Genomic DNA, 26,976 nt, shown 5'->3' on the forward strand with positions numbered 1-26,976 from the left:
CTTGTAGTTTACATCTAGTCTCATAGCATTGTGGTCGGAGAAGATGCCTGATACAATTTCAGTTTTCTTCAATTCACTGAGGTTTGATTTGTGATCCAAGATGTGGTCTATCCTGAAGAACAGTGCACTTGTGCACTATTATCCATGTGCACTTGAGAAGAAGGTGTATTCTGCATTTTGATGGAATGCCCTAAAGATATCAGTGAGATCCACCTTATCTAATGTATCATTTAAGACTTGTGTTTCCATATTAATTTTCCGTTTCAATGATCTGTCCATTGGTGTGAGCGGGGTCTCACGGTGTCTCCTACTAAAGTCTCCTACTTTTTTTGTGTTACTGTCAATTTCTCCTTTTATATCTGTTAGTGTTTGACTTATGTACTGAGGTGCTCCTTTTTTGGGTGCATAGATATTTACAATTGTTATGTCTTCCTCTTGGATTTATCCCTTGATCATTATGAGTGTCCTTCCTTATTTTTTGTAATATTCTTTATTTTAAGGTCTATTTTTTCTGATATGAGGATTGCTACTCAAGCTTTCTTTTACTTCCTATTTGCATGGAATATATTTTTCCATCCTCTCACTTACAGTCTATATGTGTCTTGAGGTCTGAAGTGGGTTTCTTGTAGACAGCATATATATGGGTCTTGTTTTTGTATCCCTTCAGCCAGTCTTTGTCTTTTGGTTGGAGCATTTAATCCATTTACATTTAAAGTAATTATTGATATATATATATATTTTTTCTCTTGCCATTTTCTTAATTGTTCGGGATTGATTTTGTAGATCTTTTTTCTTCTGTTGTATTTATTGACTATATAATTCCCTTTAACATTTGTTGTAAACCTGGTTTGGTAGTACTGAATTCTGCTAACTTGCTTGTCTGAGAAGCTTTTTATTTCTTCATTAATTTCGAATGAGATCCTTACCAGGTACAGTAATCTTGGTTGTAGACTTTTCCCTTTCAGTACTTTAAATATTTCCTGCCATTCCCTTCTGGCCTGCACAGTTTCTGCTGAAAGATCAGCTGTTAAGCATATAGGGTGTCCCTTGTATGTTACTTGTTGCTTCTCCCTTGCTGCTTTTAATATTCTTTCTTTGTGTTTAGTCTGTTAGTTTGATTAGCATGTATCTTGATCATGTTTCTCCTTGGGCTTATCCTGTATGGGACTCTGCACCTCTTGGACTTGATTGACTATTTCCTTTTCCATGTTGGGGAAATTTTCAACTGTAATCTCTTCAAAAATTTTCTCATACCCTTTCTTTTTCTCTTCTTCTTCTGGGACCCCTATAATTTGAATGTTGGTTCATTTGATACTGTTTCAGTGGTCTGAGAGACTGTCCTTAGTTCTTTTCATTCTTTTTACTTTATTCTGCTCTTCAGAAGTTATTTCCACCATTTTATCTTCCAGCTCACTGATTTGTTCTTCTGCTTCAGATATTTTGCAATTGATTCCTTCTAGAGTATTTTTAATTTCAGTAATTGTGGTGTTTGTCTCTGTATGTTTCTTCTTTAATTCTTTTATGTCTTTGTTAATTGATTGTTGTACTTTCTCCATTTTATTTTCCAGGTTTTTGATCATCTTTATTGTCATTATTCTGAATTCTTTTTCAGGTAGTTCGCCTATTTCCTCTTCATTTATTTGGACGGCTATTTTTCTAGTGTGTTCCTTCATTTGTGTAGTAGTTCTTTGCCTTTTCATTGTTTATTCTTTCTTTTTTTAACTTACTGCATTTGGGGTCTCCTTTTCCCAGGCTTCAGGGTTGAATTCTTTCTTCTTTTTGGTTTCTGCCCTCCTAAGGTTGGTCCAGTGATTTGTGTAAGCTTTGTCTGAGGTGAGATTTGTGCTGAGTTTTTTGTTTGTTTGTTTTTCCTCTGATGGGCAAGGCTGAGTGAGGTGGTACTTTTCTGCTGATGACTGGGCTTGTATTTTTGTTTTGTTTGTTGTTTAGATGAGGCGTCCTGCACAGGGTGCTACTGGTGGGTGGGTGATGCCAGATCTTGTATGCAAGTGGTTTCCTTTGTGTGAGTTCTCAGTATTTGATACCACCTAGGGTTAGCTCTCTGGTAATCTAGGATCTTGGAGTCAGTGCTCCCACTCAAAGGCTCAGGGCTTGATCTCTGGTCAGGAACAAAGATTCTACAAGTGGTTTGTTATGGCATTAAGTGAGATTAAAACAAATACCCTAAAACAAGAAACCAAAGATGAACCCTGGGGAAATGGCAGTTACAAAATCAGGGAACAATAATTAAAATAATGGAATATACACATATACATAGACACCCATCAACAAATCAAAACAGTCTATCAAAAATAAAGTACAATAGATTGACCTGGTGAACAAATAAAATAAAAAATTATATTTATGAGTTAAGAACAAAACTAACTAAAGCACAAACTGGAAAACAAAACTGAAGCAAGGTGCCATGTGGGAAATAAAGTGATAAAAACAAAACTAACAAATTTGTTGAGAGGAATGGAAAGAAAGAAAAGAAAGAATAGATATGCAAAGTTAAACAGAGGTAGATAAATAAGATTTATATACATTAAAGATTAACTCCAAGGGGTAAAGAACATTAGGAAAAGCAAACAAAGGAATAAATGTAGAAAAAATAAAATAGGTTTAAAAAATTAAAAATTAACAAAAGTGGGAAAAAAGGAAGAATATTGAAAAAAAAAAAAAGGATAACTCCACAGAACCACAAAAGCCCAATGTAAAGGCAGAGGTTTATACCAAAGATAAAAAAATGTGACTTAGGAAAAAAAAGCTCAAAAGCTTAATTAGATTTCATAGTGCCAATAAAATTGACAACTACAGCAGAGGAGGGAAAAAAAAGGAAAAAAATCCAAAATAATCTATAGAACAAGTCAAAACATAAGAATAATAAGTGTTTTTCTTGAGTCACTGCTGTCAGAGTTCTTTCCCTCGCTGGGAGTCACAGCCCACCTCACCTCCCTATGATGCCCTCCAGCACTCTGCTGATCTCTGGACCTGCTGTGTGGGCAGCTCAGAGTCTAATCTGGCCCTACTCCTGTGTGTTCTTGCCTCCAGTGTCCACAGCTATCAGAACTAGTGCGTTTTCTTTTGTGGGAGCTCTCAATGGCTTTTATGTATTCCATAGACACAGAGAGGGGTTGTGGCAGCACCAGGTACTCAGGGGGGTTGGCGGCTAGGGCAGCAGGAAATACATTGCTCTAGAAGGGTATGGTGACCAGTATCGGACAGTACGCTCCAGTGTTCTTGCCTGGAGAACCCCCTGACAGAGAAGCCTGGCAGGCCACAGTCCACAGGGCTGCAAAGCGTTGGACATGACTGATGTGACCCTGCACGCATATACGAAAGACTTCTTTTGCCTCTGGCAGCTCTGCCCCAGTGAGGGTTGAGCCTGAAGGTGGTGCAGCTGCTTGGCTTGTGGGGACTCTGGTGGCATCAAGTGTGCAGGGACACGGATTGCCTCTGCTGTAGGAGTTATGGCCCTATCAGAGTCTTTTTTCCAGCCTCTTATATCTCTTTATCCATAGCTCCAGCCATTCAAGCACTTAGAGGGCTTCCTTGACTGGGGTCCTTTTCTGTTGTTTAGTGCATCAGACACATAGAGGGGCCCCCTGCCTGGGGTCCTACTCTGAGGATCAGTGCATCAGTCATTTAAAGGGGCACCCTGAGAGGGATCCTACCCTGTAGTTCAGTGTATCAGGCGTTTGATGGGCCAGCCTCTCTATTGTTCTCCTACAGATGCTGGTGTGTGGGGAGAGAGGCCATGGTGATGGCTCCAGTCCCTATGCGTACTCAGCAGTACCACCTTGCTTCCCTGGTGCCTGGCTTTCCTCCACCTGCATTTCCCACCACGATTTCCTCCCTCACATGCCCTGATCTGTCTGTCCGCAGTCAACAGCAGCCCTCTCCCTGGGATTGCTCCACGATCCCTAAACTCCAGCTCCCAGCTGCTGTGCCTTCTAGGGGACCTGCCTCCTTGTCCAGGGTGTGCATGCCTGTGGCAAGGACTGTCTGATTCTCATTCCACTTAGGGCTGCCACAGGTCAGCTGTTTCACTCTCAGCCTTAAATGTTTCTCCTCTGACTCAGACAGTTGCCCCGATGTGGGGATTGACCCCTGCTTCAGTTCCTCCACCTGCCGAGGGCAGGTCCAGTCCTACTAACACTCCTGTTTTTCCCCTGGTTCCTTCGTCCTACTGAGTTTTGCGTGGGTCTACATATTCTTTCCGCTGGTCAGGTCCTCCTGTCCACTCTCAGCTGGTGTTCTGCATGCACTTCTGTGTCTGAAGGTGTGTTCCTGATGCATCCGTGGAGAGAGATGTACTCCACGTCACCTACTCCTCACCATCTTGTTCTCTCCTCTGCGTATACCTTTGATAGGAGTTAGTGAACTCGGCTGTCTCATGGGCCCCTCCAGCTTAAGTGGTCCCAATTTTAACTCTTGGTCCCCTTCTGCCACAGCCCCTTTCCAGCCTTCCCTTCCCCCCATCTCATTAAAGAGCACAACTGTTAGCTCACTTTCTCAGTCCAGGAACTGGGGAGTCATCTGTTATCCCTTACTTTTCTCTTCCTCCAAATTGCCGAGTCCGAGTGGTGCTTCCGAAGCAGGTCTTGAATTCATCTGCTACCTTTCTTCGTGTGTTTCCCAGGTTGGTGACGTCGTTGTTTGCCTGGGTCACTGCAAAGGCCCTTGAACTGGTTGCCCTGCTTCTACTTTTCTACCATTTTGCTCACCATGTTGGAGCCAGGGGATCTTTAGCAATGCTTGTCTCATCATTCACTTCTTTCTCAAAGCTTCAGTGACCTCATCCCACACTGGGATGGAGCCCAGGCACCTAGCAGGGCCCGTGGAGGGGACTGCGAAGTCTGGGCCCTGGGCCTGGCTGGAGACGCCACAGCATTGTTCACATTGCATTGAAGTAGCTCGTGAGATGCTTTGCCCTTTCACTTTTGACTTCCTGAGCAGATCGAAGTGACTCTGCTTTTCCTAGTGCAATAAAATACCTGCTGGCTGGCTAAGGTACACTTAGGGTGGATACAGAGTTCTGGGAGACGGTGAGTGCTTTGTTCCTCAAACCCCAGCATATCAGCCCTATCAACGCTTAGAACACAGAGGTGGACCACTATTTCATTTGAAGCCTTGATAAGTAAATAATCAATATGTAGTTAACAAAAATTCTAAAACCTAATATGGTGCTATTCTCCAAGTGCTCCTCCCCCAAATATTTTCACATAAAAATGTGCACAACGTTTTAACTCAGGAAATCATGAATGAAACTTGGTTCCAGGCCAGTAGAAGAAAAGACTGACTTTCTACAAGGGAAAAAAAGAGACAGACAAAATACCAGTGCACAGCTTTTCTTTTTATACACATTTCTCCTATTATGATGCCTCCTTGCTTTCTTCCCTTTCACCTTTGAACTTTGCTTGTGTGTGTGTGTGTGTGTGTGTGTGTGTGTGTGTGTGTGTGTGTGTGTAGCCACCTGAGAAGTGGGTTCTGCCTGACCCCATTGACACTCTGCATTCTCCTTGAGCCTTTCAATCAAGGTAATGGGAATTACTGAAATTCCAGCTTTATTTGTGGTGCACTTTGACCTCAAATTAGGACAACTTTTCTGTGACCCTGAGTTTGGAATTTTTTCTAGTACCAGTTGGATGAATACTGTGATGAGCTGCAAGCAAAGATTATAACATAATGGGAATAGCAGACGAGGGCTCTTACTTAGTGCAGCATGGTGATCGCTGGGGTGCAGTTTGTCCCCAGATGTCATGGGAGCACAGAGATGAGCCCCCCACTCACCTCAGGGATTGGGGAGTCATGAAATGCTTTCAGGAGTGTGTGACCCTTGAGCTGGGTCTTGAAGGAGGAATTTGCCAACTGGAAGGGTGGCTGGGAGAAAAGAGGTGTATGAGGGTATTTCAGATAACTGCATGAGTGGAGGCCTGGGAGGTCAGCAAGGGGTGGCATGCCCAGGGGGCTCAAGGAGGATGAATAGCCACTGTGGTTAGAGGCATGGACTGGGCTGGGGGCTGAAAGGTGGGCAAGGGTTAGGTCATTCTACAGAATGTCCCCATGGGGCTTTACACAAGGGAGATCCTGGAGGCTTGATTTTACAGTAGGGGTTCTATAGTCTGGGTCTTTACTTAAAAGGCTTCTCCTGAATGGCAGTGATCTGATTCAGACATGCAGTTTCTTTCAGCGGTTCCTAAGGGTGTGGGTCTCAGAATTCCACAGACTTCCAAGTTGAAGGTATGACTGCAGGCTATCTACTTGTGATCACAAGGATGTCATTAAAAGCTACCTGAAATGTGATTGGTGTTAAGTTGCAGTCTGACCTCCATGTCCTTAGGTTCTCCACTGGTAACTCTAATCAGCCTTGGATCAAAAATATTTGAGAAAAAAAAAATTCCAGAAAGTTCGAAAAAGCAAAAGTTGAATTTGTCACATACAACAACTAATTACATATCATTTACATTATGTTAGGTATTACAAGGAATCTAAGATGATTTAAAGTATATGGGAGGCTGTGCCATAGTTTATATGCAAATACTATGCCATTTTATACCAGGGACTTGGGTGCACATTGAAGACGGGGGTTCTGGAACCAACCCCCTGCAGGTCCTGAGGGATGACTGTCCTACCTGCTGGAGTTTCTGGATGAGTCTGTCTCGTCCTTCACTTGGAGTCTAGTTCCTCACCATGTGAGCAGTCATGTGTTTCAGGTTCCCATAGAGCATGAACTTACACAAGCTGTAGAATTTCCCATAGATTTTTGCAAACAACACTGTAATAAGAGTGTACTATTGCCAGCATCTTGAATTTGTGACATTTTTTAATTGGTAGAAATCTAGATGTTTAATTATCAATCACTGATAGCTTGGCTTTCTCATTGTTAGTTGGTTGATTGTTTACCTTAAAATGTGAAGTGGTGCCCGTTTACACCAGGAATGTGTTTTGGCTTATCAGTTTCCAACAGTTCAGTTCGGTTAAGTTGCTCAGTCATGTCCAACTCTTTGTGACCCCATGGACTGCAGCATGCCAGGCCTCCCTGTCCATCACCAACTCCTGGAGTTTACTCAAACTCATGCCCATTGAGTCAGTGATGCCATAGACTTTAACACATGCATGCGACTTAAACGAGTCATCCGTGTGAAAAAGTGAAAGTGTTAGTTGGTTGCTCAGCCATGTCCGACTTTTTGCAATTCCATGCCCTGTTGCCTGCCAGGCTCCTCTGTCCATGGAATTCTCTAGGCAAGAATACTAGAGTGGGTAGCCATTCCCTTCTCCAGGACATCTTCCCGACCAAGGGATCAAACTGGGTGATGTGCCTTGCAGGCAGAGTCTTGACTGTCTGAGCCACCAGGGAATGAGTCATCCATACCTTAAATGTGTACATCTCCTGCATTTGCTTCTGTAGTGATTCTTCACAACTACTACTGCATATGTTTTGCTCAGAAGGGGAAAGTGTGTGGAGGGGGTCCACACCCATCCATGGGCAGTGATTTTAGAGAAATTTAGTAATGTTTGTACTACTTAGGGCTTGAGAAAGTAGCAAGGCAAGGCAGGGAAACACAGGTTAGGCTGTTGCAAAAATATGCATGAACCAGACAAGGGCCTGACCTACTGGTAGTGGGGATGGAGCAGGAGAATGTGTTGAGAGATGTTTAGGAAAAGGGATTAGTAGGTCTGTTTTGCCAAAAGTTTTACTTTCCTTTTAGGTTCAAAGGATTCATTAACAAAAGAAACCACTCGTTACATACATAAACAATTTCAGTTTTTGTAGAAGATTATTTGACGTAATTCCAATATGCATCCCTTAAAAGAAAAGAAATAGAAACAATAGAAATAGCAGCATAAACATCACCAAATTGGGCCCACCTATATCCAGACTTCAGCAGTGCTGGAAAGGCCTTCATTAACAGCAATCTGGGGTCAGCAATTGGGAAAGGGTTCCTAGGTGGTGTGTCATCCTGTGGGTGACATTTCAAATTGCAGTTTTGTGGGCTCCTGCTTGTAAATCACAGGCTTCAAACTGATGTCATCATCAGTTTGCATGCAAAAACTCAGCTCTGGCTTTACACTGTAACCATTTTACAATGATCATTTCCGTTTGTGAGTCATAGGATTTCGTTAGACCCTGGGGGACTGGCCAGACCTCCAGAGACTCAAAAATTCCAAGACCCACTCCCTTTCTTATCTGAAGTGTTGCCTGACTTGCTGTGTTTGCAAGCAGGCAGGGAATCTGGGCAGTGTCCAGGCAGGTCAGAGGCCTGCTCTCCTGCTTTGAAGCCTGAACAAGACTTCCTCCATTTTAATTTCCCTAACATAGGTCTTGGGGGATAATTTGATACAAGGAATTGGGGGAAGGGAAGGCATCCAAAAACTCCCCAAACTTCTGCCTTGGGTGACATTAGTAAGAGGAACAGGTTTAGACCATTCTCTAAATGCTTACTGAACTTCTTCTGGTAGGGGAGGTGGACAAAAGTGATGAACTCTTTAAAAAGGAAAAAGAGTGGAGCAAAGAAGGGCTATTTTAAAGGTGTAGACGTAGGCAAAAGGACACCTGATTTTGACTAAGGGGCTCAGACAGGCTTTCTTATCTGTGTGTGAATAAAGCTGGCCGAGATGAGAAGCTGTGAGCATGAGAGCATGTGGGCTCTTTCTGTCACCACGTCACGGGTGCTGGATGCCACCCGGGGGACTGGGCAGTGTTGCCACTGGGTAGATTCTACACAGCATCCTGGTTTACTGATGCCTTTTGCAGGATATTTGGACTTTGTCAGTGGTCAGGGCCTGCAGTGAAGTACAGACAACAGGCTTGGAGACCTCGCTGTGGGCCTGTAGTGTCCGCTTTGGTGGGATCTTCTGGCCTTCTCTACTCCTCCTCTCACTCACCGGCCATCAGGCGCCCGTGGGCCCACATTGTGGTGCTGCAAAGGTGCCGTCTGTTCAGGCCCTCCTGCCCTGGTTCTGCTCAAGTCTCACTCCCGCCTCTCCTTGAGGCCTCTGCTGTCTAATCAGATACAGGCCCCTGTAACGCTGTTAGTGTTACGGTGTGCCGTCTGCTGTCACCTTCTGCTGCTTTGTCTTTCTTCACAGCACTTCACTCCTCGACATGCTGTGTATTGATTTGTCTCTCGTCTGTCTGCCTTTCCTGGAATGTGTGTTCCATCAGAGCTGGAACTTTGTGTTGTTCGTGATTCCATCTTCACTGCCAGGACAGTGCCTCATGCATCCAGGTGAATCAGTGACTGTCGAGATGGACTGGTCAGTTCATCTGTCTGTATGTGTAGACGAGCAGGGCCTGGCATGCAGTAGGTGCCTGCTAAGTGCTTGATGGAAGGAACTGGTGAGTGAGTGACTCTATGTGTCATTGGCTACTCCCCAGCACTTAGGTGCCCAGTGAGTGTCTGTTGAAAAGATGAGTGGTCTAGAGAGCTTGCCCATCTATTTCTGAGGCTTGCCGTCTGTGGGGTCAGCCCCAGTGACTGAGTTTGAGAAGGGCAAAAAAAAAAAAAGAGAGAGAACGGCTCAGGCATGCAGTCTTGGGTGCATGTGGTTGCAGTTGTTCTTTGCATCTGATATTTCAGTCAATACCTCACTCTCTCTCAGTATGTCTGCCATCAGCCAGGTGCTGCAATTAACTTGCTGTGATTTAGCATAGAGATGAATTTTTCCTTTTAAAGATGCCCCAAACAACTGGTGCTGGTGATACGTTGGTTGTCAATGAAGCTCATGCCTAAGAGAACATGAGGACGGTGTCCCATGTCTAGGAGAGAAGGGCTGGTAGCCTGCGCCTGGCTACAGAGTGTGAGGAAGCCAGAGGCATTCTGGCAGACTTGGGGTTCCACATGCCCAAGGTGCTGCCCATCATGTGGGCAGGGCCTTGGGGTGAGTGTGGGTCCTGTTTTACCCAAAGGTTTGAGGGAAACAACATTTAAAGAATATTGCACAGGACTGGGGAAACAGACTCTTGGAGGGCACAAACAAAACCTTGTGTGCACCAGGACCCAGAGACTCGACAGAGACTGAGCCAGAACTGTGTTTGAGTGTCTCTTGTGGAGGTACGGGTCAGCAGTGGACTGCCTCAGGGGCTCTGTGTGCAGCAGACCTGGGTCGTACAGCCTGTGACATAAGCCCTCTTGGAGGAGGTCACCATTAACCCCACCATAGAGCCACCAGAACTTACACAGGACTGGGGAAACAAACTCTTGGCAGGCACAAACAATACCTTGTGTGCACCAGGACCCAGGAGAAGGGAGCAATGACCCCACAAGAGACTGAGCCAGACTTGCCTGTGAGTGTCCAGGAGTCTCTGGTGGAGGTGCGGTCGGCAGTGGCCTGGTGCAGGGTCAGGGACAATGAGTGCAGCAGTGCATGTACAGGACCTTTTGAAGGAGGTCATTATCTTCATTTTCTCCACCATAGTTGGCCTCAGGTCAAACAACAGGGAGGGAACACAGCCCTGCCCATCAACAGAAAATTGGATTAAAGATTTACTGAGCATGGCTCCACCCATCAGAAGAAGACCCAGTTTCCCCATCAGTCTCTCCCATCAGGAAGTTTCCATAAGCCTCTTATCCTTATTCATCAGAGGGCAGGAAGAATGAAAACCACAATCACAGAAAACTAATCAAACTGATCACATGGACCACAGCCTTGTCTAATTCAATGAAACCATGAGCCATGCCTTGTAGGGCCACCCAAGACAGACAGGTCATGATGGAGAGTTCTGACAAAATGTGGTCCACTGGAGAAGGGAATAGCAAACCACTTCAGTACTCCTGTCTTGTGAACCCCATGAACAGTATGAAAAGGCAAAAAGGTATGACATTGAAGGATGAGCTCCCCAGGTTGGTAGGTGCTCAATAAGTTACTGGAGAAGAGTGGAGCAATAACTCCAGAAAGAATGAAGAGACGGAGCCAAAGCAACAACATCACCCAGTTGTGGATGTGACTGGTGATGGAAGTAAAGTCTGATGCTGTAAAGAGCAGTATTGCATAGGAACCTGGAATGTTAGGTCCATGAATCAAGGTAAATTGGAAGTGGTCAAACAGGAGATGACGAGTGAACATCGACATTTTAGGAATCAGTGAACTAAGATGGACTGGAATGGGTGAATTTAACTCAGATGACCACTATATCTATTACTGTGGGCAAGAATCCCTTAGAGGAAATGGAGTTGCCCTCATAGTCAACAAAAGAGTTCAAAATGCAGTACTTGGATGCAATCTCAAAAACAAGAGAATGGTCTCTGTTCATTTCCAAGGCAAACCATTCAATATTACAGTAATCCAAGTCTATGTAAACGCTGAAGAAGCTGAAGCTGAACAGTTCTATGAAGACCTACAAGACCTTCTAGAACTAACACGCAAAAAAGATGTCCTTTTCATTATAGCGGACTGGAATGCAAAAGTAGGAAGTCAAGAGATACCTGGAGTAACAAGCAAATTTGGCCTTGGAGTACAGAATGAAGCAGGGCAAAGGCTAACAGAGTTCTGCCAAGAGAACGTACTGGTCATAGCAAACACCCTCTTCCAACAACACAAGAGAAGACCCTACACACGGACATCACCAGATGGTTAACACTGAAATCAGACTAATTATATTCTTTGCAGCTAAAGATGGAGAAGCTCTACACAGTCAGCAAAACAAGACCAGGAGCTGACTGTGGCTCAGAATATGAACTCCTTATTGCCAAATTCAGACTGAAATTGAAGAAAGTAGGGAAAACCACTAGACCTTTCAGCTATGACCTAAGTCAAATCTCTTACGATTATACAGTGGAAGTGACAAATAGATTCAAGTGATTAGATCTGATAGAGTGCCTGAAGAACTATGGATGGAGGTTCGTGACATTGTACACGAGACAGGGATCAAGACCATCCCCAAGAGAAAGAAATGCAAAAAGGCAAAATGATTGACTGAGGAGGCCTTACAAATAGCTGTGAAATGAAGAGAAGAGAAAAGCAAAGGAGAAAAGGAAAGATATACCCATCTGAATGTAGAGTTCCAAAGAATAGCAAGGAGAGATAAGAAAGCCTTCCTCAGTGATCAGTGCAAAGAAATAGAGGAAAATAATAGAATGGGAAAGACTAGAGATCTCTTCAAGAAAATTAGAGATACCAAGGGAACATTTCATGCAAAGATTGGCACAATAAAGGACAGAAATGGTATGGACCTAACAGAAGCTATTAAGAAGAGGTGGCAAGAATACACAGCAGAACTGTACAAACAAGATCTTCATGACCCAGATAATCACGATGGTGTGATCACTCACCTAGAGCCAGACATCCTGGAATGTGAAGTCAAGTGGGCCTTAGGAAGCATCACTACAAACAAAGCTAGTGGCAGTGATGGAATTCTGGTTGACTTATTTCAAATCCATGCCAGCAAATTTGGAAAACTCAGCAGTGGCCACAGGACTGGAAAAGGTCAGTTTTCATTCCAGTCCCAAAGAAAGGCAATGCCAAAGAATGTTCAAACTACACACACACATACACACACACAATTGCACTCATCTCACACGCTAGGAAAGTAATGCTCAAAATCCTCTAAGCCAGGGGTATGTGAACCATGAACTTCCAGATGTTCAAGCTGGATTTAGAAAAGGCAGAGGAATCAGAGGTCAAATTGCCAACATCCATTGGATCATAGAAAAAGCAAGAGAGTTCCAGAAAAAACATCTGCTTTGTTTACTATGCCTAAGCCTTTGACTGTGTGGATCACAACAAACTGTGGAAAATTCTTGAAGAGATTGGAATACCAGACCACCTAACCTGCCTCCTGAGAAATCTGTATGTAGGTCAAGAAGCAACAGTTAGAACTGGACATGCAACAGACTGGTTCCAAATCGGAAAAGGAGTATGTCAAGGCTGTTTATTGTCATCCTGCTTATTTAACTTATACACAGAGTACATCATGCGAAATACTGGGCTGGATGAAGCATAAGCTGGAATCAAGATTACTGGGAGAAATATCAATAACCTCAGATATGCAGATGACACCACCCTTATGGCAGAAAGCAAAGAAGAACTAAAGAGCCTCTTGATGAAAGTAAAAGAGGAGAGTGGAAAAGTTGGCTTAAAACTCAGCATTCAGAAAACTAAGATCATGGCATTCGGTCCCATCACTTTATGGCAAATAGATGGGGAAACAACGGAAACCGTGACAGACTTTATTTTGGGGGGCTCAAAAATCACTGTAGATGGTGACTGCAGCCATGAAATTAAAAGACGCTTGCTCCTTGGAAGAAAAGCTATGACCAAACTAGACAACATATTAAAAAGCAGAGACATCACCTTGCAGACAAAGGTCAGTCCAGTCAAAGCTATCGTTTTTCCAGTGGTCATGTATGGATGTGAGATTTGGACTACAAAGAAGGCTGAGTGCCGAAGAATTGATGCTCTTGATCTGTGGTGTTGGAGAAGAGTCTTGAGAGTCCCTTGGACTGCAAGGAGATCCAACCAGTCCATCCTAAAGGAAATCAGTCCAGAATATTCATTGGAAGGGCTGATGCTGAAGCTGAAGCTCCAGTACTTTGGCCACCTGATGAGAAGAATGGACTTCTTGGAAAAGACCCTGATGCTGGGAAAGATTGAAGGTGGGAGGAGAAGGGGATGACAGAGGATGAGATGGTTGGATGGCATCACCGACTCAATGGACATGAGTTTGAGCACACTTCCAGAGTTTGTGATGGACAGGGAAGTCTGGCCTGCTGCGGTCCATGGGGTTGCAAAGAGTCAGACATGACTAAGCAACTGAACTGAACTGAAAACAGATATGGCTCTTTGCTGGAGGGGAATTCAAATAGATTAGTGGTTACAGCGGGGTTCTGAAGCTAGACTGGGTGCATTTGAATCTGTCCCACCACTTCCTTGCTTCATGGTCCTGGGCGAGTTACATTGACTTTCAAGACCTCATTTCTCAGGACATCCCTGGTGGTCCAGTGGATATGACTCAGCTCCCAGTGCTCAGGTTCCCAATGACCCAGGTTCTCCAGAAATTAGATCCTACACGTCCCAACTAAGAGTTCACATGCTACAGCTAAGTTCACATGCTGCAGCTAACTATTTTGCATGCCACATCAAAGATCAAAGAACCCGTGTGCCACAACTAAAACCCGGCACAGCCAAATTAAAAAAAGAAATGAAACCTTCCTTGCCTGTAAGATGAGAGCCTGGGACACTGAGAGCCCCCTTAGCACAGTGCCACGCACATCCCAAGTGAACAGCAAGGGCTAATATCATATATAATTGCTTGACATTTTCAAATAAAAGAGGAGACAATGACAATTTTAGTCTTGCATTGGTTTTGCCACCAGGAATGATTCTCCACCCCTCTCTGCCATGTTTGAGATGGAAAAGTTAGAGAAACACTGCCTTAAAAAAATAGACATGCAGTGCAGTGCATGTAATTGGCTGGTACGATTATCTTTGGGAATTTTCCTGCAACGTCGTCTTAGTTTTCACCTGTCACAGAGTTGAGCTCTCATTACCAAAGTGATAAATCAGTGATGCTTACTTTCAGTACCTAGTATCTAAGAGTACCTAGTTGAATAGCAGATGAGGTTCAGGGAACCTGCAGGTTTGAATCAAGAATTGCCACTTAAGGAATGACAATACCTGGAAGAGCCTGTAACTTCACATGTGTTTCTTCCATTTCATTCTCATAAGAACCTGTTATTCATCAAGGTGAAAAAGGCTGTCAGGCTGTTTCTGTGACTTCTTCTGGGAATGAGATTGAAACATTTACCAGCCCTTCCTGGTCTCCATTCAGTGTTTTTTTTGACTGCAAGTCATTTTCTATGGATTGAAGTGGCATTTTCCCTAATGAAACAAAATATGAAATATCAGAGCATGCTGACCATAATAAGGTTGCATTGGTGTTCAGTCGCTAAGTCATGTCCAATATCAACCGTAAAACTTTGGTTTTAATTTGTGTGGTGTGTGCTGCTGTTACCTGTATTTCTTTCTGGGCATCTTAACCATTTCAAAAGTTACTGTTTCAGACCCTCTTACAGGACTTTCACATTCCTTTGCTTCTGCTTAGTTGTCTCCTTTGCCTTTTCTGTGGTTGAGTTTGCTTCAGGTCAACCAGTTAAAACAAATTGCTGTGCTTGAAGTTGCTGATCACTGTAAATTTAACTCTGACTTGTCTTCGAAGGAGGGTAGTGGGCCGTCGCGGTTCAGTGATGAGATCCATCAGCGGCTGGGCATCCGTCGCTTTGCCTGCCTCGTGACTACCCACTGTCTTTCCCCTGCCCCTGTGAGGTGCCTCCATTCCTGTACTTGCTTGGGTCACAGAACCTTGAGTCGTTGTGTTGTTTCACACTCCATTTCCAGTCTGCTGGTGAGTTGTGTTGGGACTCCCTTCAGAAGGCACTCAGTGCCCGGCTGCTCTTCAGCACACCTGCCCCTCCAGGGGCCAAGCCACCACGTCCCTCCTGAGTGATTCACTGGCATCTGCACCGCTTTCCTGGCCTTGGCCCTGGCCCCCCACAGCCAGCAGCCCAGCATTGCTCTTCTCAACACAGGCAGAGCCAGCCAGTGACTCCAGTCTTGCTTCAGTCACTTTCTCGCCTCCTGGAGTCTCTGGTCCAGTGTCACTTTCTCAGGAAGCTTCCTTGATTGATTTCTCTAAATTTGCGGCCTCTGTTTCCCTCATTTTTATTTTCTCTAAAGCATGTAGCATCATCTGACACATAGTATATTCATTCGTGGGTTGTCCATCTCCCATGTTCCTGTAAACTACCTACCATGTCTCCTGACATAGATGCTCAAAAAATATTTGAATGCTAGGAATTTTTATCCCTGTTTTAGATACAGTCATTGAAGGTGTAAGAGATTAAAGGCTCCTTGCCCAGACCCTACAAGTGCCAGGGTGGGAGTTAAAACCCAGACCTGAAGTTGCTATGTACACTCCTCTTTCTTGTTAAAATGGGCAGTAGTAGATAAGATTCAGAGTTGCCGCGCCAGGAGACAGGTTCTGCACAGAAAGCACTTGGCAGGAAGGCTCCTCATCCCGCTTATTGAGAGCCCTAGCTTTTCACATCTGTGTTATTCAGCAACCCACCCCAAGGTTCTTTTAGTGTTCTGGACTTTTATTTAGGAGTCGCTGACCCCGCTATTACCTATTTTACCCCACCCAATTTCCTATTTTCTTCTTTTTCTAGCCTTGATGAGAGAAGCGTGGGCGCGGGTTGGCGTCTGTCAGTGTCTGTCTATCTGTCTGCTCCTCCCGCGGGCCGTCGAGCTCCTGGCCCGAGGCCGTGGGCAGCGGGTCGCTGCAGCCTGGGGGGCTGTCTTGTGCGTTTGTGTCTGCACCCTCTGGAGACACCCATGTCAGCCGCACGTGCAGGCGGGTGTCAGGACTCCCAGCCTGTTTTCCGGGAGACCAGCCGGCCCCCTGCCCCTTTTAGCCGGCAGGCAGGAGCGGGATCATCACTGGCCCCTTGTGGCTAAATCTGAGGATTGAAAGTGAAGCAGGCTCCCCCGATGAGCCGCTTATGTTTCCCTGCACTCAGGGCGGCTTCCCTGGGTTCGTGGCTGGGAGCACGGAGCAGGTCGGCCTCCTGATGCTGCACGTTCGGATGACGCAGCCAGAAGAGCTGGTGAGGTCCCGCGCCCCCTGCACACACAACCTTTTTGGTGGTGGTGGGTTAGTCGCTCAGTTGTGTCTGACTCTTGGCTCATCGGTCCATGGGATTCTCCAGGCAAGAATTAGTGGAGTGGGCTGTCATTTCCTTCTCCAGGGGGTCTTCCTGACCCAGGGATCGACCTGGCGTCTCCTGCATTGCAGAGGGATTCTTTACCACCGAGCCACCAGGGAAGCCCACCCCCTCTTCTGTGCTGTTTGAAAGTGAAAATGAAGTTGCTCAGTCCTGTCCAACTCTTTGTGACCCCATGAACTGTAGCCTACCAGGCTCCTCCCTCCATGGGATTCTCCAGGCAAGAGTACTGGAGTGGGTTGCCATTTTCGTTCTCCAGGGGATCTTCTTTTGTTTGCTTTCCTGATTTGGAAAAGCCTGCAGCATTTTCTCCATGAGCACCTCACGCTCACTGCCTTTTCTGGAGACAGGAGGTCCAGGGGCTTTGAACCGGTGGACAGCATGGAGGTGGACGGCAGTCTCTGGCCATCACCCCGGGAGTGGTCTCCCCGGGGCTGCCCCCCATCCTGGTTTCTGTACTCCCGTCTGGTGTGGGGAAGAGGGCTGCAGCCCACAGCCCCTCCACATGGTCACCCGGACATGCTGCTCCTAGCAGGCGCCCCTCAAACGGCTGGGGACATCCCGGGGGCCTTTCCGGCTGCCTAACCCATGGTGAGTCCAAGCAGCAGGCAGTGTGTCTTTAAACCCAGGACAGCAGCCCAGCCTGCGGGGGGTGTGCAGGATACCGTCCAGGACTCGGGGCAGGTCGGGAACAGGCTTTACCCACTGCCAAGTGAGGCAGGCCATGGAAGGCCTGGCTCCTGCTCACCCTGCCCACTCTGCACAGCCTCCCTTGGGGGCTGACAGGCAGGAGCCCGTGTGGACCCTTGACCCTGTGCCCCGTCACTCTATGTGCTTCTAACGGATGGCCTGGCTGCCTGGAGGCAGCTGTGGGACTGGAGCAGGCAGAGGTGGGGCAGAATCCCAGATGCACTCTGACCTGGCTCTTTTCTGAACCTCAGTTCCCTTGTCTGCAAAGTGGGATATAGGTTTGTGTATTTGTAGAGGGATTTAGTGGGGCCTCCCAGGTGGCTCAGTGGTAAAGTATCCGACTGCAATGCAGGAGACCCAGGTTCGATCCCTGGGTAAGGAAGATCCCCTGGAGAAGGAAATGGCAGCCCACTCCAGTGTTCTTGCCTGGAGAATCTCATGGACAGAGGATACTGGCAGACTACAGTCCATGGGGTCTCAAAGAGTCAGACACAACTTAGCAACGGAGCATACATACATGAAGAGGGATTTAGTGCAGTAGTCCAACAGGAAGTGAGTCTTCAGGATGTGATAGGTGACGTTCTTAATTGTGGGGTGACTGAGAGGCACTGTGGGGTCATGCAAAGAGGATGCATGGACTTGGAATTAAGTCCAAGTTCAAATCCTCAGTCCATTCTTTAATTCACTGTTTAGTGATGATGCTTTTCGAATTGTGGTGCTAGAGAAGATTCTTTAGAGTCTCTTGGACTTCAAGGAGATCAAACCGGTCACTCCTAAAGTAAATCAACCCTGAATATTGATTGCAAGGACAGATCCCGAAGCTGAAGGTTCAATACTTTGGCCACCTGATGGAAAGAGCTGACTCACTGGGAAAGACCCTGATGCTGGGAACCATTGAGGGCAGGAGGAGAAGAGGGTGAGATGGCTGGATGACATCACCGACTCAATGGACATGAGTTTGAGCAAACTCTGGGAGATGGTGAAGGACAGGAAAGCCTGGCATGTGCTGCAGTCTGTGGGATCACAAAGAGTCATAACTTAGTGACTGAACACACACACACACACACACACACACACACACACACATTATGGGATTTACACTGAGATTGAGACCGTGTTGGTTAGTCTTTAATGTGGGCAAATCACCATACTTTCTGAATCTCAGTTTCTTCATATAAAATGGGAGTGACGATACCAGCCTTGTGTTGAGAATGAGATGAGCATTTCTAAGTGGCAGCTAGCTGCTTGGTTATTTTCTGCTATAACTTTTTCTCCTCTACTGAAGCATTTTCTGCTATAACTCTGTGGTTAGTATGTAAGATGACTGCTTGTATTAAACTCTTCCACCTTTGATGTTCAATCCAGAGATGCTTGTTTGAGCACCTGTTATGTGAGAGGCATCCTGCCAGCCTAGGGGAAGTGCATGGTCCTGTGGGAGCATCAGAGGCCCAGCTGCTTAGGTTGTGGCCACTGGTCAGTGCTGCAATAAAGGCATACACTGAGTGCTGAGCTGGTGCCAAGGAGGGAGTGCTGAAGGCTGGGCATAGGGTGTGACCATGGATGAGTCACCGAGAGGATGCCAGTGCACGGGGAAGAGCATGAGAATTACGCAGGGGGAGGGCACGTGACAGAGCTCCGGCGTGGGCATGACCATGGAGTGTGTGGGGTGTGTGCTCAGGTGTGTTGGTAGCTGTGGGTCACGTGAGGTGTGAGGAGGCTGGAGAGATCCACTGGGGCTGGACTGTGAGGGGTCTAAAGTCCTCGCCATTGTGAGTTAAGCCTGGATGTGGGAACTTCTCAGGGGCTGAACCTGGTGCTTATTTGCATGGGGCAGGTACAGGACTGTTCAGTTAAAGTGCCATGTGAGCCACTCATGGAATCTGACATTTTCGAGTAGCCCACATTAAGACACTAAGAAGAAAACAGGTGAAATAACTTTAATAATATACTGTATTGGACCTAGTATCTCCAAAATCTATCATTTCTTGTAATTAATATAGAAGATATTAATGAGACATTTTACATTCTTTCTTTTAGTACTGAGTCTTCAATCTCTGGTGTGTATTTCAAATATTTCAAACTACAGTACAGCTCAGTTTGAACTGCACCATGTCTCAGGGCTCGTAGCTAGCTTGCATGTGACTCTAGCTGCCATACTGGGCAGTGCAGGTCTAGCCTGTCTGGGATACGGGAGCTGGGCATGGTCTCCGTGATTCTGAACCTTCCCTCAGTTGCCATGCCAGCCTACTTCTCCCATTAAACCTCTGGGAAAACATGCCCAACAGCAGATTGGTGTCTGGTGGTTTTCAGCAGGGAAGAGAGAAAAACTGGGGGATTCTGTCATGCAGGTTCATTGCATGGTTCAAAACCAAAAAAGGGGCAGAATTCCCTGGTGTCTCCCTCTTCACCTGCATCTGCACTGCACAAACGTCCCTGGAGACTGAGTTACTCTGTACTAGTTTATCGAGCATCCAGTTTGGCCTGTTAATCAATACTTCCGTCTTTCTCTTTTTTTTTCAGTAACTCCACAAAACAGGTTTTCTTGTCCCATTTTACAGAGGAAAGCCCATGAGAGATTAAGTACATTGCCCAGGGTTGTTTAACTAGACAGGGCACAGCTGAGGCTCAAACCTGCTATCAAACCCATGTTCTAACTTCTGGTCCTGACTGTTTCCCTCATAAATTCTAAGGCTGTTATGCACATTATGATCTCTAAGTTGGAAGAAATATACATAAAGATTTTAATAAGCATGTGTATGCACACATGTGTACACACACACATGCACACTATGGCTATGGTTTTTCTGGTAGTCATGTATGGATGTGAAAGTTGGACTGTAAAGGAGGCTGAAGTCAAAGAACTGATGCTTTTGACTCTTGAGAGTCCCTTGGACAGCAAGATCAAACCAGTCAATCCTAAAGGAAATCAACCCTGAATATTCATTGGAAGGACTGATCCTGAAGCTCCAATACTTTGGCCACCTGATGCAAAGAGCCGACTCATTGGAAAAGACCCTGATGCTGGGAAAGATTGAGGGCAGGAGGAGAAGGGGGTGAGATGGTTGGATGATATCACTGACTCAATGGATATAAGTTTGAGCAAGTTCTGGGAGATGGTGAAGGACAGGGAGGCCTGCTGTGCTGAAGTCCATGGGGTCGCAGAGTCAGACACAACTTAGACACAACTTCAGTCTTAGTGACTGAACAAAAATATAGCAAAAAGACTGGAAAGCTTAGCAAAAAATCATAAAATGAGTCAAAACTAAAGGATGTGTTTCCTCCTCTTCTCTACTCTCCTCCTTTCTATCCACACACTGGGGACCAGTTGGAATGTTCCAGTGCTGACCAGTTGCTATGGGCCTGTTGGCGGGGGAGGGGCATTGGTGGAACTCCAGTGTTTGTGAAGTCTTCCATTTCCTTGGTAGGGGAACTTGAGACAGCGGGGTGGCCAGAGGGGAGCAGTCACAGTTGGGCTCTAAAGCTAGAACTCAGCTAGTGGCCTCGATCCGGCCTGGGCTGCTTGCTGGGAAAGAGCCAGACTGCACCTCCTGAGCTGCTGCTTCTACTTTCTCTCTGATGGAGGCTGGTGAGCAGTGATGTGGCCGCAAAGCAGGTAAAGGGCTGGGAAGGTCCATGGGGGAGGCACCAGAGGATGGTGAGGAGTCAGGCTTCAGGGTCAGACCGCTGTGGGTTTGACTTAGGACTCCGCCACTCCCTCATTTTGGTCTCCTCGTTTGTAAAACTGCAGCAATCGTTTTAGCCAGGGCTCCTTCATTAGAGGCCACAGTGACCCACTGGAAATAACTCAAGTTCAAAGAGATGTCTATGCTAGGATTCAGAAGCGTGTGTACACAGGTCAGCTCGGGAGCCTGTGACGAGCAGGCCCTTGCAGGCTGTGCTGGAGAGACAGCAGCGGACCCGCTCCCCAGCTCTCAGGAGCCCCCGCACCCCAGCTCATGTCTGCAGCGCAGCCTCCTCCGCCGTCTGCTGCTGCGCATGGCCTCAGGTTGCTTCCCCAGCACCCGCCCCTGCAGGGTTTTCCAGCTTCAGTGTCCATTCAGGTTTCTTAGTTTAGACTTCTGAAATAGAGGCGGATTGGCCCAACTTCCTTTCCGGGCAGAGCCACACATTTCAAAGGTTCTGGCAGGCCTGGAGGAGCCAGCCCAGGACTGGCTGGCTGGCCCCCCCGCCCCCCGCCCCCCGTCCAGGTGGCTGCGGCCAGAGTGGGTGAGCTGGTCCTCAGCCTGCCGGGGGCTGGGCATGGACACAGAGGACGCAGGGGGGTTGGCCGTGCCGGCTGGTGTTTCCCTTCTCGGCTTGACTTGTCCCTCTCCCCTGCCTCCTCTTCCCTCTCCCCTGCCTCCCAGCTCCTGAGAAGGGGAAAGCCTCTCATCCCCGCCAGGCCGTTCAGACCTGCCCCCTCCTGAACTGGTCATCTTTGTCTTGCCTCCCATTGGATCCCAACTCCTGCCTTTGCTTCTCTCAAAGGCGGAGCTGTCCTTCTATGCTCTCAGCCTTCTGAAGATACCCCTCCTTTTCTCCAGCCTTGAGGTTTTCTCCCTTCTGTGGGAACCCTCATACATCCTCCCGTTTCTCTCTGGGCCCCCCAGGGGCTTCCTGCGGAGCTTCAGACCAGCTGTCTGTCCAAGGAGCGGGCACAGTGCTGGGGTGTGAGTCTCTGGTCACAAGTCCTCACAGGACTGAGGAGTTTGTGATGGGGTGTTGATCAGCTGTGCACTGCAAACACTTTAGTTCAGCTGACATTTTTTTTATGGTGAAACTTTCTCGATGAAGGAGGCAATGTGTCATTTACAGTCGGGCACAGCTTCTGTCTGCTCAGGGACAGTGTGTGACCTCTCCTGTAATAGCCACAGCCTGGGTGCTCCCCTCCCGCCCCCTAAATGAAGTTCCTCGCGGCAGCTTCCCGAGTCACCAGGTCCAGAGGCTCCTGCTTTACAGCATGCTCTTCTCGAGTCTTGGTCCCCAGGGCTCCACAGTCTTTTCTTCACTTGCCTCTTATCCACAGGCTCCCCTGCCCCCCAAACTCCCCACTCCCACAGACACACACACAGACACACACACGCGCGCGCACACACACACACACAGACACATACACACGCACACATGCACACATTCCCTGTGCTCTCTTGTCAGATGCTTGGGCCAGGCCCTCTTCTGCATCTGCCTTGTCCTTGCTGACTCATGTCCTCAATCGCTGGTGACTTCCAATACAGACCGTCAGCCCAGACCAGACTCTAGACTCATGTCCTCCTCAGTTCCTGAGTGTCTTCATGCTGATATCTGACGAGCCTCCTCATGTGTGGATAGGTGCAAGCAGAGCACTGATGGCCTTTCTCAAATCTAGCCCCATTTCCCGTGATTCCCCTTTACCTCAACAAGGGTGATCAGCATCCATCCTTGAGCAGATGCTCAAGCTCCAAACCCGAGGTCTTGCCCATGACTCTCTTTCCCTCTTGTGTCATGTCTGTCATTAGGTCCTGTTTGTTGTATCAAACGTGTCTTCCTTGGTGGCTCAGATGGTAAAGAACCTGCCTGCAATGCAGGAGACCCAGGTTTGATCCCTGGGTCGGGAAGATCCCTTGAAGAAGGGAATGGATACCCACTCCAGTATTTTTGCCTGGAGAATTCCATGGACAGTGGAGCCTGGGGGCTACAGTCCATGGGGTTGCAAAGAGCTGGACACTTCTGAGCAACTTTCACTTTTACCCTCGTCTTTATCACTACTGGTTGTCCCCACCATGTCTGAGCCACCCTTGTCCCTCCCTGGCCAGCGCTAAGCATCTTCCTCTTCATCCCCCTATACCCAAGTCTCCACGGACCAGCCTGAAGAGCTTTTGAAAGCCTGCGCCTCCCCGTGTGCAGCCCTCATGCTGCTCTGAGAGTGAAGCCTGACTCCTAGCTGTGGTCCAGCAGCCCCTGGGTGGCCTGGCCTTGGTGCCATCTCCACGTCCCCTCCTGTCACCCTTTGGGCTCTGTCCACTCGCTCTGCCTGCCGCCCTTCCCCAGGCTTTGTCCCACTGGACTCTTCCTCCTCCCCTCGGATGTCAGCTCAGAGGCGTTTCCCCTCCCTCCCCACCGCCCCCTCTTCGGCCGAAGGAGCGCTCGGGGCTGTGTTTCAGGCCCATGGCAGGGAGGCCACCACTGAGTCTGTGTTTGTCCTCTAAGTCCTGGCCAGACCTGCACTGTCCCCAGGAATGAGGCTTTTTTAAGCCTTGGGGAACTTCTGACACTGAGGCTTTGTGAAGCCGCAAACCATTCAGCCAGCAAGGGATCTGTCCTGAGTTTGAACCCAGGTTAGCCTGCCAGTTCTCTGAAAGATTTGAAAAGGAGGGTTTGTAAAAGGAGAGTTTGTAAAGCCAGGGGCTCCTACACCTGTCAGGTCCTAAAAAGTAGTGGCCTGTTGGTAGAGGGCTTCTAGTCTCTTACCACTCCTCTTGTCCCAGACCCCAGTATCTTTTGTATTATCCATGGTCAGGCAGAGTTTCACAAAGTGCAAGAGGGCTGATGTTACTGTAGCCAGATGACATGATGCCAGCCAACAGCAAACAGTAAATGTTCCGGGCAGCCCCATTTAGGCAAACGTGTGATTTCCATCAGGCTTTGGAAAATAGCCATTATTCCTTTCTTAAGAAAGGTGTCCTTTCCCAGCTGGGAACTCACATTCCATGTCCTGCCACTTCACACATTCCTTTAGGTGTAGATGTCATCTTCCTCACCAGGATGGTGACAGGACCCCGGCTGCCCTGGGTGAAAACTGAGAACACGGCACTGTGGTGCAAAAGCCTCTGTTAGAGGAGTACTGGTGCCCGCTGCTCCTCTGCCTCTGAAAGGGCCTGACTCCTACCAGGGCCTGGGAGGTTTTGGTGGGCGTTTGTCTCTTTTATTTCCCTGCCCAGTACTCACCCTCCGCTCCTTCACTGTGATCACAGAACATTCGCCTGGCTTGTGGAGGTTGGATGGCTGGGCTGCGGGTGTACTGGGCTTCCCGCTGTCTGGTCATGCACATGTGGTGACACAGGAAAGCTGGGCCCTGGGGGGGTCCTCCGGAGCAGTGACAGCGGCCTGTCTGGTCTGCCTCACCCCCCACCCCGCCCGGCTCCAGGCGGCGGCCAGGCTGCACTCCAGCCTGAGGCCGCCTTGAGACCCGAGGTGTCAGTGGGCTCCCAGGATGGCCGCTGGCTCCGGAGTGCTCAGTTGTGTCCGATTCTGCAATCCCACGGACTGCAGCCCGCCAGGCTCCTCAGTCCATGGGATTTCCCAGACAAGAATACTGGAGTGGGCTGCCATTTCCTCCTCCAGGGGATCTTCCTGACCCAGGGATCGAATCCCTGTCTCCTGCATTGCAGGCGGGTTCTTTACCACTGAGCCACCAGGGAAGCCCCTTGTCATACTGTTTCCTTGATCCCGTGCGGTGCCCAAGGCCACGGCCTAAACTTCTCAATTTAAGTCGGCCACAGCCTGTTTCTGTTGCTTTAAACTCGGGATGGGACTTGCACGGAGTTACGCCCTGGTTTCCTTCCTTTCCTGGCCCCCGGCAGCACCGCTGCACCCTCGGAGCGCCTCCTCGCAGCACAGACTTTACAGACGTTCGATGAGTGGGCGGCGGGGCCCTGGGCTCAGCCGGTCTCCCGTTATGTCTGTGCCAGCTCTCCACTCCACCTGCAGCCCAGGGTGCACCCCTGGCGCATGCTCTCTGTGCGCACAGGCTGAGGGTGCCACACCTTCCTCAGCCCCGCAAGCCAGAGCCTGGCACGTAGGAGGTGTGGGTGGGCGGGTGAGGGAACCCACGGAGAGCCAGAGGCAGCGGTGCCCGGGCTCTCTGCAGCCCCATTGAGGCGGCCCTGGTCGGGGAAGCCGTGGGCGGTCTGGCGCTGGGCTTGGCTGGGGAGATGGTGGGTTTAGAATGAGGTAAGTACGTGGAGCCTTGGGCGGGAGAAGGGTGCCCCGCACCCGCTGAGTGGAGGTGGCAGTCAGCGCTGTCTTCATACCACGAAAGCACTGGTGTCCATCTGTGCCCGGCCCGGCCGGCCGCCATGGGGCTGAGAAGCCCTGTCTCACTGCCCAGGAAATCCCTGGCCTGTCCCCACTGCCCGCTGCCCGGAGGCATGGCCAGGCCTCTTCTGTCCTTCCCCCTGGGCCTCGACTTGCAGATCCTCCTCCTGGTTTAGCGTTTGCCTTTCACTCTGGACTCCTTTTCCCTTTGCCTCCGTTGGTTCTTGACCGTGGTTCTCTCTCAGGAGATCCGGCGCCTTGACCTGAGGGGTGTGGCCCTCCCGTCGGAACCGGCTCCAGACGCGCCCTCCTAGCAGCCCAGGAAGATGCGGCAGCTCAAGGGGAAGCCCAAGAAGGAGACGTCCCGGGACAAGAAGGAGCGGAAGCAGGCCATGCAGGAGGCGCGGCGGCAGATCACCACGGTGGTGCTGCCCACGCTGGCCGTGGTGGTGCTGCTCATCGTGGTGTTCGTGTACGTGGCCACGCGCCCTGCCAGCACCGAGTGAGGGCGCAGACGAGTGGCTTCCGTGCGCAGGGTTTCCTGAGCTCTGAGCAGGGGCCCCCTGTGTTCTCTGGTCTGTGACTTGATTAAAGTTTCTCCACTTTTCTCGGGAAGGGAATAGGGAACGTTTTATCACTGAATGTGCCATACACCTTACGGTCCACTTCATGTGCCTTTCAGACTTCAAAGCCGTGTGTGTGTGTGTGTGTGTGTGTGTGGGTGTGTGTGTGTGTGGTGTGTGGTGTGTGTTTCTCTCCTCTAATCAATATGTCGACAGCTTCACCTGGTGAGAGGAGGAATCTCTGGGTCACGGATCAGTTGGGATCAGTGCTTCTTACCCCATCCCTGTCGCTTTGAACATGACTCTTTCCTACACGTGTTCACGATTTCCGAAGGGACTGTAATTCTTCTCTGTGCTTCATGTGATTTGAAATATATGTCGACTCAAAAGTGAAATATTTATTTTTTGAATAAAGGAGGTAATAGCCTTAAACTGGACGTTTGTCTTGTTTTGCCAGGAGGTGGTCTTTGCTCTTCGGGGACCACAAGAAGGTGTTGTCTGTCTGTGGGGGTGCTCCTCCTGGCTAGGCAGCGTCTCTCTGGCCTCCAGTCCCCTGGGCTTTGTCCACCTTGCCCTTCATTCCCCACTGTGAATCACTTTCAATAAAATCATGCTATTTGACTGGCTCATTTTAAGACTGAGAGAATCTCAAGAGGGCCAGAAAGGAGGCATTAATCGGTCTTTACAGTGAACTAAGAGTTGTCCACAAGCGCTTTAGACACCGGTGAGCAAAGAGCACCCCAGACCTGGACGTGGAGGTCCAGCTCAGGCTTTGTTCTGTCCTTCAGAAGGACCGGCAGGCACAGTCCAGTTGAGTTTTGGGTGCAGGCTGGAAGGGCTGCTTCATTGTATTCCACGGGCATCGTCTGCCACCCTGCCTGCTGGATGCAGCAGGCCCCTTTCTAAAGTCAGATGCGTGGCAGCTGTTCCAGGGGTGTCTGTTCCACGATCACTGCTGACTGGGGGAGGTTTGTGGGGAAAGGAGC

General features: G+C 48.4%; 1 protein-coding gene across 13 annotated transcripts in view; it reads left to right on the top strand.

Annotated features, from left to right (window-relative positions):
- The window catches only part of SMCO4 (single-pass membrane protein with coiled-coil domains 4), a 75,337-nt gene extending 48,915 nt beyond the window's left edge, over positions 1-26,422 (top strand). For 5 of the 13 annotated variants that reach the window (XM_061405975.1, XM_061405979.1, XM_061405980.1 and 2 more), the window contains one exon: positions 25,673-26,422. In XM_061405975.1, the coding sequence (XP_061261959.1) occupies positions 25,673-25,694 (22 nt within the window). In that variant the 3' untranslated portion in view covers positions 25,695-26,422. The remainder of the gene's footprint in view (positions 1-25,672) is intronic. The other 8 variants (XR_009734466.1, XR_009734465.1, XR_009734467.1 and 5 more) reach the window with 3 other exon arrangements.
- The last annotated feature ends 554 nt before the right edge of the window (positions 26,423-26,976 follow it).

The sequence above is a fragment of the Bos javanicus genome, chromosome 29 (assembly GCF_032452875.1).
Source record: "Bos javanicus breed banteng chromosome 29, ARS-OSU_banteng_1.0, whole genome shotgun sequence".
In the NCBI taxonomy this organism is placed as follows: domain Eukaryota; kingdom Metazoa; phylum Chordata; class Mammalia; order Artiodactyla; family Bovidae; genus Bos; species Bos javanicus.